The sequence below is a fragment of the Eulemur rufifrons genome, chromosome 16 (genome assembly GCF_041146395.1).
Source record: "Eulemur rufifrons isolate Redbay chromosome 16, OSU_ERuf_1, whole genome shotgun sequence".
NCBI lineage: Eukaryota > Metazoa > Chordata > Mammalia > Primates > Lemuridae > Eulemur > Eulemur rufifrons.
Window position 1 is genome coordinate 68999501 of NC_090998.1, and position 10432 is coordinate 69009932.

At 45.9% G+C, this 10432-nt stretch overlaps 1 protein-coding gene across 2 annotated transcripts; it reads right to left on the reverse strand.

The window, feature by feature from the left end:
- Positions 1 to 4224: 4224 nt before the first annotated feature.
- Positions 4225 to 10184, reverse strand: DUSP6 (dual specificity phosphatase 6). 2 transcript variants are annotated; one of them, XM_069491264.1, is made up of 3 exons: positions 8621 to 10184; positions 7572 to 8009; positions 4225 to 6533 (listed from the first exon to the last, which is right to left on the reverse strand). In XM_069491264.1, the coding sequence occupies exons 1-3, from the start codon at positions 9018 to 9020 to the stop codon at positions 6226 to 6228; spliced, it is 1146 nt and encodes a 381-aa protein (XP_069347365.1). In that variant the 5' UTR covers positions 9021 to 10184; the 3' UTR covers positions 4225 to 6225. The 2 variants fall into 2 exon arrangements, with proteins under 2 accessions (XP_069347365.1, XP_069347366.1); XM_069491265.1 differs by lacking the exon at positions 7572 to 8009.
- Between the last annotated feature and the right edge of the window lie 248 nt (positions 10185 to 10432).

The following is a 10432-nucleotide window of genomic DNA, read 5'->3' on the forward strand; positions in this document are numbered from 1 at the left end:
TAGTCCTACATTCAAACTGCTTCCACATAAGATGTGGCAGATAGTATTTTCCAAGAACGACTGCAACGATAGTTTCCATCCCATGTGCTTTTTCAGAATCTTGCTCCTCCTCCATCAAAAGGTGATTTTTTATGTCTCCTGTTTTTGAACGCTTGGTGTACAGCAGAAAGTGACTTCTGATCCCACATCATAAAAGTCAATACAGCTACCACCTGGAACGCGCTTCCTCTCTCGGGATTTCACCCATGGAACCCAGCTGTCATGCTATGAGGAAATCTAGGCCACATGGAGAAGAACCAAAGTCCCTGGCCCTAGCTCCTGAGCTCCCAGTGGACAGCTAGCACCAGCTTGTCAGCAGTGTGAGTGAGCCGTCTCAGAAATGGATCCTCTGGCCTACAGCAGAGCTGCCCCAGACAATACTGCACTGAGCAGAGACCCATCTTCCCTGGTGAGCCCTGCTCACATGCAGACTTAGGAACAAAATAAATAATTGGTTGAAGGCACTAAGTTTTGAGGTGCTTTGTTATGTAGCAATAAATAACTGGAACATGAGATAAAAGCACATTCCTGCTAGAGTTGTCCTGGGAACCATGTACTTCCAAAGATCCCCTTCTGCACCTTCCCCTCTTTCTCTCCTCCTTCTCCTGTTACTATTTGCAATAGGAATTAATCTGGACCTAATGAAAAATACCTAATGTCATAAATACTTACATTTCCTCCAAAAGCAGGAAAGGGAGAATTTTAGCTTAGAATTAGCAATCTTTTTTCAGACTTGCCTTGTGCTTTTTTCAGATGTCATTATCAAATGATATATGATATTTCTTCATTTTTCCTTTGTGTGTCTGAGAGTTCATTTTTGAAGGTATGGTGGTTCAGAACTTTCCTATTCCTTCAGTAATAGGCTGTAGATATACACACCTTCTCTACTGGTATTTTCCAGGACGAAGTAGGGAAGTGGAGGAGTCAGACTGCATACATGTGGGCTATTAATCCTTTCCTATATAAAAAATAAAATGTAGGGTCTAAAATACTAGTTAGACAGTTGAAGTAGACAGGGACATACAAGAACTTTTTCAATAGTTACTTGAGTGTTCCTCTTTTATTTGGGGCACCAGCAGAGAGATTAAGTGGTTGCACTTAGAATATTGCCTTCAGCCTTTGAAGGCTTCTGTTAAATCTCTGGTTGCCTTTGATTTTTACCTTGTTTTATCAAACCAGTGCAATGCACATCAAGGCCTGGATAAATATTTGTGAATTGTTTGAACTTTGTTCTGTGCCCTTCAATACTCTTAGGAAATCAATTTTGGACTTTAAAGAAGTTTGAAGATTTGTTCACCAAAACTGGACTGATTAAGGGCCAATTGCTAAGTGAGCAATAACAACGCAAGAGGAATACAAGTATTTGAAAATCTTGCAGGATCTTTTGGGAAACGATTATGGCTTGTGTGAGGAACTGCATATACATTTACACCCAAAGTTATCTTTCTGAAGCCACTGAAGGTCTGAAGACTGATTTTTTAAGAGGACATTTCAAGGATATTTGCGTACAGCCAGCTACCACATGACCTGCCCTTGCTGTGTCCTCCTCCCCTCCCCTCCTTCTCCACTGTTTGCTAATTTGCTGGCCAGCTTACCTCTTTTTTTGCAGCTCTCCACCATGTCTTCTTCCTCCCCCTTCTCCTTTCCTCCCTCGCCCTCTTCCCTCTTGCAGTTTCCCTCTAGGAGGGATCAGAGTGAGGAATTGAACTTCTTTGGGGCCAGGTTACTTGTATAATCCTAAAAGGGGAGCATAGGGCCAGGCCCTGTGGCTAGCAGCCACCTTACAGATCTGTAGGAGAATCAGTTCTGTAATTTGTGTGCTAGTGGACTCAAGAAAGGGCAATTTCTCTGTGGAAAGGGAGGATGGAAGCTTCTAGGTGGATGCCTCTCTGGCAGTACACCAGCTGGGGCCTCCTTGTGATTTGGTGATTGAAGTCAGGTTTGATTTGGCAGGTCATTTACCCTCTGCTTCCTCAGCTGTAGAATGGGGACATCACTCTCTAGCTGACATCATGGGACTTTCTAAAGAGGAGCAAAGACTGATGACAAGCAGTTTACAATCGGAAGAGCCAAGGTTCAAAGCTCAGTTCCCGAGGTAACAAGCAGTGGAGGCATGCACCTTCTCGAACAGTGTGTGTTAGGCGTCCCAGACGGGTAGCTTGAGGCTTTATTGACCTTTCTCTGCCTTAATTTATTCTCTGGAAAATAAAGATAGTAATAGGACCTATCTCACAGAGCTGTCTTGAAGATTAAATGAGATAATATTGTGCATAATGTACAGTTTCTGGTACCCTTAATAAATGTTAGTTATTCGGCTCACCCACTCTGCACCTTATTTTATCATTAATAAGTGTGACCAATCCAAACCCGAGGCTGAAATTATTAATATATGAGAATCCCAGAATGAGAGGTAAAGACTCCCTCACTTTACAGACAAGAATAAAGAAACTTGGGAAGGTGAGGTACTTCGCCCAGGGCTGCCAGGTTCATTAGTGAGAGAACAGGGGTCAGAGTTCAGCTCTCCTAATTGTCAGGTCAGGGCAAGTCTCCATTTTCATTCCTTTCAAGACTGCGTTGGTATTTTTATCCCCAGATAACCCTTTCTCACTCTGATTTTAATCCTAAAACCAGTTCATACCATTGACCACTGCCTTCCCTAAACCTCCCGTGGCTCCCCCAAAACCTGCAGACAACCTCCTCTTTCAAAGCCCCGTCACCACCTGGCCCCTGCAGAAGGCAGGAAAGGTAGTGCTTTCTCAGACCTGAGGAAGCCTCTAATGGGGACAGCAGGTGAGGAGGGAGGCGGTGGAACTGCAGCTGCTGGCAAAGGTTGCCCTAGTAACCGTGCGGGCTCCATTCAGGAAGCAAACCCAACTCCAAGATGCAAAATGATCGCCTTCACACAGCTCCTGCAAGCACAAAGGAACCAGAGGAGCCTGGGTACAGCTGGAAGAAAGTGAGGCTGAGCGAGGTGGGGGCCCAGGCCCTCAGTTACAACCTTCCACCTTCCACACAAGAAAAAGAAGGGAAGAGAATAGCTCTTTGAATCTCCTGGCCTATGTGAACCGTAAAAACCACCCATTTAACATGAGTCTTTTTGTGGGAATAGAGAGAAACAGGCACCCCTCTGTTCACCAGCCTTATGAAACAATATGCCAGGAGAGGGGGTAGAAACCTCAGACATTGCAACTTTACGGGGGCCCTAAACTCTTCTTACTCTCTCTCCTTTATTCAGACTGGTGACAAAGACCATTTGCTCCCAATTTATTGGAAACTTTTTTTTTTTTTTCACAGCTTGAGCTGTTTAAATGCAGCAAGCTCCCTCCCTCCCCAAATTGCCGTCAGACACTTGCTGAATGGGCCAGGCTCAATTATGCTCCCTCCACAGGTTCAGCTCACACTGTGACCCTGCATGGCTTCCTGCTATTCATATGTGTTACTTCCCCTTTGTGGTAATGGCTTGTGGCACTTGGCCAGAAAACATTATTAATTTCAGAAGTGGACTGACAAACAACAAACCTACAGTGAAACGAGAGGAAGTGCTGGGGAGGCCAGCTGTCGGCTCGAGCAGAGCAGTAGGAACTCAATGTATGCAGGTTCGAGGAGGAAAGAGATAATAATCCACAAAGAGGAAATGCACTAAAATTATCCACAGCCCATATTTAAAAAAAAAAAATGAAAGAAAGAAAAAGAAAGAGAAAAGAAATCAGAGAAAAGAAAAGGGGAGGAAAAGCACCCAACTACTTGAGCTGCAGCTGGACAGGAAATTGCTAACGCTGCTTGCAAATCCCTACTTTGAACAGGCAGTTTAGGGAATGCCAGGAGCGGAAACCGTTCAGAACTGGATTAACACGAGCCAAGTTGAACTGCAACCCACTTCTTCTTTCTGTACTCCTGCTGACTTGGGACACCCAAATAGGAGAGACTGAGTTGGTATTTTTCTGCACTATTTGTTTGCTTCTTAGACTTAGTTGCTTAAAAATCACTTTGAAATGTGATTGCCATAGACACAGTTTGAAATGATTGCCATAGAATGAGGTTCACTTGCCTCCTAAAATGTAGATGACCAAGCAGTCCAATGACATCTCACATGTGCCATGTGGGTGAAAAGCTGATTTTTCTCCCTACTTCAAATGAAGGGACTGAGCTTATGCAGAAAAGAGCCCAAAATGTGTGCTCTAGTTCTTTGATTCTGCATACTTGCCCTTTACTTTTTTTTGGTGGGGGTTGTGTATTTTTACACTGGGGCAAGGAAAGGAGAGTTCCCAAAGAAAACGACAGGATATTAAGTCTTTGCTTAAAAGAAACCATTCAAAATAATCTCTACAAGGTTCAGTAGGGGTTTCTGACCCACATTCTGAACCAGTTAAGTACAAAAGCACATTAGCACAGGGATGGCAAAGTTTCATCTCCAGTGCCAATGTGAAATTCTAAAGCCACATCCAGGCTCAGTGAGAAAACCTACATATGCCTTCACAAGGGGAGAAAGGGAGACACCATTTTGGATTGGTTTGTTATTCTGTTAGGACACTGCCAGACAGTAACCACAGATTGGAAACAAGATTATCCTTTTCTCCCTGACATGTCTAAGCATTATTGAGGAGAGGTTCTTCATGGTGAAGAACACAGAGGTTAACATGTGGCTGTCACCTTGTTATTCTGGTACACCTCTTTAGGGCTGTTCATGAATATCCAAATCTTACTCCTCAGCAAGCTATGCTGCATGGCTTCATTTTTTTTCCAGGGGCATTAAATATCTCCTTAAATAAGCTGGAACAATACTCATAGAAAGTATCATCCATATACATGATACAGACAGTCCATTCTATGATGCCATCTTTATTTGAAGCAAAAGATGAATTTCATAAACTGCACCTGAAAACCACTCTAGGAATAGCTTAAAAAATAAGAAATTTGCTCTGCTACACCTACAAGCCAATATTAGTCCCCAACTGAAAAATCTCTAAAGCAAGTCACTTCACACGTAAGTACAACTAAGAATTTTAAAAATACACATTCAATAGCCAAAATAGTTATTTATTAATAACTTAAGGTTTTACATTCTTATAATAAATTCCAGCTCAAAACTTTACACCACGAACAGAATGGAGCAACTTAACTCTCCTTCCTTCACAATCATATGCATTTCACCTATCAAATGGGTACCCATGCTCTCACACGCGCTTCCAGTTTTATACAAATTTTTTTAAAAAAGGAAAGAAACCAACCCAAAGTATTGCATTTGAGGTGACACTCCCTGAAGAATTTTATACAGAGGTAATATACTGTTTAGCACAGCTGAAGTTAAAAAAAAAAAAAAGTGAGCCCATGATTTTGGTGTTTCCAAGATACCCCTTTGAGACAACACAAGCCAAAATATTTACAAAGGTAAGGCATAGTCAAACTACGTTAAGAGGAAAAAATCATGAGGAAGATACACGAAAGAGACTAAAGACTGCGCCATAACAAGGTCTTATTGATAATAGTGTCCATGAAGATGTCATCAAAATTGGTAATGTCAAGCATGCTGCAAATATACCCTTTGGATTAGAAAAGAGCAAAATTTTCCATTTTCTTGTGTTAAGTGGCATACTGCTCTTTCGCCCTTTGGATAATTTCTCTTAAACCCAGCAAAGAAAAAAACAAACACAATTCAAACAAACACTGTCAAGTGATTTAAGATCAAATATTTACAATCATCAAATGGTATCAGATTTTGTTTTTTTCTAAACTGATACCACAAATACAGAGCTGACATCTCTCTTTGGCTCCTCTATATGCAAAATTGAATCAGTCTTCACTGAAGACAATATATAGTCAGTTCCAGAATCAAAAGGAAACAGCCATCCAAGGCCCTAAAGAACACATGCTCCTACCCTACCATTTGGTCCTACCCTATATACCTGGAAGTCCTCCAATCCCAGTCCCTGCATGGGTAGGCTGTACACATGGGTGCAGAGCAAACCTACTGCCTGTATCTATACATCATGTCCTGTTCTTCCAAAGAGAATGGAGCAAATCTCTCTTTGTAATAACCAATTCCACACTTGGTAACCTTGTCTAATACAGACAGCTGGTGTCATATTGACACCTGGGGCCACATACAAAGAAAGTAGCCCAGCTGATGCTGCCAAGAGAAACTGCTGAAGGAACAGACACATCCTAGTGAGAAGGGCGTGGGGCCTTTCACGTGGATTGCAGGGAGTCCACCTGGTAGACATTCTGGTTGGAGGGGGTGGTAAAATACAGCTGTTGTGCTGGAACTCGGTTGTCACAGGGGCTGCTGAGTCCCAGCGTCCTCTCAAAGTCCAGCAGCTGGCCCATGAAGTTGAAGTTAGGGGAGATGTTAGATTTCTTCATCTTGACAATGTCATAGGCATCGTTCATTGACAGATTCAGCTTCTGCATAAGGTAAGCCACAGTCACAGTGACGGAGCGGCTAATGCCAGCCAAGCAATGCACCAAGACGCCACAGTTTTTGCCCCGGGCTTCATCTGTGAACACAAAAGGAAAGGCAAGATTTCAGTAAATTGAAAACTACCCTTTGTGAATGATCAGTCTAAAAGCTGAACTTAAAAAAAAAAAAAAAAAAGATAAAAAATACTCGTGTGTGGCAGTTTTGCCCTGCAGGCAGCAGAAATTGTATCACTGAGATAAAACATGTACACTGGACACAATTACATATTTCAGATATTTTCTGAGAAGGGACCTTTTGTATTACATTTCTGCCAACAAAAAACTCCTTAATGTGTGCATTCTTTGCCTCAGCATGTGAATACCAGAAATCCTGCAATATGGTGGTGAATGCCTTTTATACAGACAAGCAGACTGCAAGGGTCTATTAAATTATTCTCCAAATGTTGTGCAGCTAACAATGGAGGTATTCAGGCATTTTAAAAGAGAGAGGGAAGTCACAGGGGACAGCCCATTAGGAGGAACAGGATGTCGACATGGCCTGAAAATGAGTTCCTTTGTAATAGGAAATGCATTACAATGCCTGGAGATTCACTTCTCCCAGGCTTCCAGCCCACAGTCCTTCCTGCTCAGCTCAGGTTACCCACCGTCTCACTGTTACCAGTATCACAGTATCATTCAACTGGATAACATGTAGCATTCACACCGCTTTCCAACAACTCACTTGATGTCCTAAAATAACTCCTAGGTCTTTTTAAATTATAAAGCAATGCTAGAATTCCTGTCTACAGTGAGTACTTCTATCTAGCCTTTCCCTTGAGTCCAAAGACTGTGGGAAAGGTCTGTTGTCTGATTGTGAACGGCCCCCTTTCAAGTGACTAAATTCAAAGATTCAATAAACAGCCTTTCAAATACACCTGTGGTCTGCAGCCATGTCAAAGGCACGTTTTTCTTTCCTTAGCAAGAAGATAAGCCAGACTTAAGAATGCCCTAGAAACGTTAGAAACCTGCAGTCCGACAAATTAGCAAGCAGTAAGAACGATGAACAGCTTAAACGCCATCAATGGCTGGGAGTTTTGCATTTAAATGTCACAGCGAAAACTGTTAATTAGTCTCACCTATGAAAGAAATGGCCTCAGGAAAAAACTGGGACAGGTTTTGGCTCCAGTGATCCGAGATGGGGATTTGCTTGTATTTAAACTCTCCTGCGTTCTCAAAGAGATTCGGCAAATTGGGGGTGACGTTCAAGATGTACTTGATGCCGAACTCCTCCAATACGTCCAAGTTGGTGGAGTCCTTGGCACAGCCCAAGTAGAGGAAGGGCAAGATCTCCACGGGGAAGGAAGGCTGGCTATTGGACAGCGGGCTGCCGTCCGAGTCCGTTGCACTATTGGGGTCTCGGTCAAGGTCAGACTCAATGTCCGAGGAAGAGTCAGAGCTGATCCGCAGGCCCCCGAGCCCCAGCACTGGCAACGGCGGCGAGCTGCTGCTACACGAGCCGTCTAGATTGGTCTCGCAGTGCAGGGCGAACTCGGCTTGGAACTTACTGAAGCCACCTGCCAGAACGAGAAAAGCAGTCGTGTAACCCGAGATGTCGTAGTAGTTTTCACAGCTTGTGGGAACCGCAGCCGGGCGCAAGAAACACCACGAGCACCCCACGAACCCGTCTACATGCAGAGCTATATACGTAAGAGAAATACACTAAAATGTGCACCCTCAGTAATGGAACGAACGGGCTCGTCTCCCCTGGGAATCCTTATTCTTTTGAATCCGGAAATGCACATAATTGCAACTTTGAGTATTTGAAGGAGCTAGGAGGTGCCGATCTGCACCCCCAACAACCTCTCCTGTCCTGGAAATCTTAATTCAAAATTGAGCGATAGAAAGCAGGGGTAAATGAACAATGTTCTGGATAAGAAGACGCAGAACTCGTTACAAGAGCCCGCGGCCGGAAGCGGGTGGACTCTGTGCGGGCCTGGTTCTGCGGTGCGGAACACGCGCGGGTCGCAACCCCTACCTAGCCGGCGGGCGGCCCCCAAACCGGCAGCGCGGCTCGGGAGCGCCGAGCGAGCGCAACAGAGGCATTTCCAGTCCGCGCACCCCGCCCGCAGTCCGCAGCCTCCCGCCCCTCGCCCTGCCCCGAGCGCGGAGCTCCCCGGGCGCGTACCTTCCAGGTAGAACGCCCGGCAGCCCTCGTCCTTGAGCTTCTTGAGCAACAGCCCGAGCACCGACTCGCCGCCGGTATTCTCGTTCCAGTCGCTGCTGCTCTCGTCGTAGAGCACCACCGTGTCGGTGCCGCAGCGCCGAGTGAAGCGGTCTCGGTCCTCACCGCGCGTGAAGAGCGCGCGCACGGGGAGGTTGCCCTTCTGCAGACGCCGCAGCATGATGCCCGGGATGGCCACGTTGATGGCCGACTCGATGTGCGACGACTCGTACAGCTCCTGCGGCCGGCAGTCCATCAGCAGCAGCCGCTCGTTGCCCAGCTCCAGCTGCTCGTTGAGCCACGCCACCGTCTTGCTGATCGCCATTTCGGACGCGAAGGGCACGGGTCTGAGCGTATCTATCATGAGGGTCGAGCTGCGGGAGAGGGCGGGGTGCCTACCAGACGCCCCTCAGGGCAGGCATAGGCTGAGCGCACCGCGCGAAGCTGCCGCTCTCGGAGCGGAGTTGAATTCTCCTCGCCTTACCCAAGCCGAGGCTGGCGGTCGGGGAAGGCGAGACTAAAGTAAAGCCGGCGGTTCCCTCTGCACCCGGCTGCAGCCGCTGGCTCTTAATGTCAATGAATCTCTCTGAATGAAGCTGCCCAGACAGTTTTGTTCCTCCCCAGTGAATGGAATCCAATTAATTCGGACTCCGTGCTACTGAGAGGAGAGGAAAAAAAGTCTAGCGGCTCCTAATCCCTCCCTCTAAAGCTGCACCTCAAATCTACCCGGGCGTCTTTCTCCCCAGATTATTCAAGACTCGATTTGCTCACTATCCCTTGGACTCAGCCTTCGCACACCCCCTGCGCGAGGCAGCTCCTCAATGGATACAAACAGCGAGCGTCTCAATGGATACATTCTCCCGGCCAGCCAATGAGCGCTCTGCGGAAGGGGCTGTTGCCGTGGGGACGGGCCGGCTGGAACAGGTTGTGTTGATGAATTGTTAATGAGTTTGTCATTCACAAAAACGGAAAGGAATTTCCGCTCCGGATAAGCCCCAGTGCAAACAAGCTTCAACAGCGGGCTCGGCGGGAGGAAGGAGAAAGAAGAGGAGGCGGCAGCGGAGGAGGAGCAGGGCACATAAACCAGGGCACTTCAGTTGTCTCATGTTTCCTTCTGTTGAGAGTTCACACTTTGCGTCGGAACTTTTGCGCACAAATGGTGCAATTAGCATGCACAAAAGCCCTTGTTCGCGACGCTTGTGCTCGCGAGCTAGCTTTAGGAAAACTTGTGCTAACTTTTTTTTTTTCTTTTCTTTTCATTCCCTTCAAACTCATTTGGACCCGAGTTCGTCTTAACCCCCCGCCCTCCTTTAGGCTGTGTGTGGCATTTCTTTGCCAGTTTAAAAAGGCCCAGCTCTGTTTGCTCTGATGTTCTTTTAGCCGAGGCTGTGTTGGGGCTGGTGAACTAACTGGGCTTTAGTGACCGACGAGGTGTTAAATGCTAATCCAACATCTTTCGAAACAAACCAGGATTTTGTTGAAACATTTTAAAACAAACAAACAAACAAATGTCTAGTTGTCCAGAAAATCAGAAGAAAGCTTTATTTTTTTTCCAATGGCGTTTTATTTTAAAAAATAAAAAAGTGTAGAGTGCAAAAACAAACTCTTTTCGCAGTCCAATACTTCTGTATTCCGCTCCAGCGGTGTGGGGCGTTAGGAGCTATTGCTCCGGGGATGTAAGTCGCCTCCCCACCGCGTGCTGGGGGGGTCGCGCTCGTTAATGATTTCTGGGCAAAGAGCTCGGCTTCCAGCGGAGGAGACAGTCTGGCGGGGCTG

Bases quoted from the DNA above. Each gene is read 5' to 3' on its own strand.
- DUSP6 (XM_069491264.1), bottom strand. From the start codon at position 9,020: ATGATAGATACGCTCAGACCCGTGCCCTTCGCGTCCGAAATGGCGATC. The intron at 8,010-8,620 runs GTACGCGCCCGG...TCGTTCTGGCAG, and splicing joins CCGGGCGTTCTACCTGGAAG to GTGGCTTCAGTAAGTTCCAA. The intron at 6,534-7,571 runs GTGAGACTAATT...TTGTGTTCACAG, and splicing joins TGAGGCCATTTCTTTCATAG to ATGAAGCCCGGGGCAAAAAC.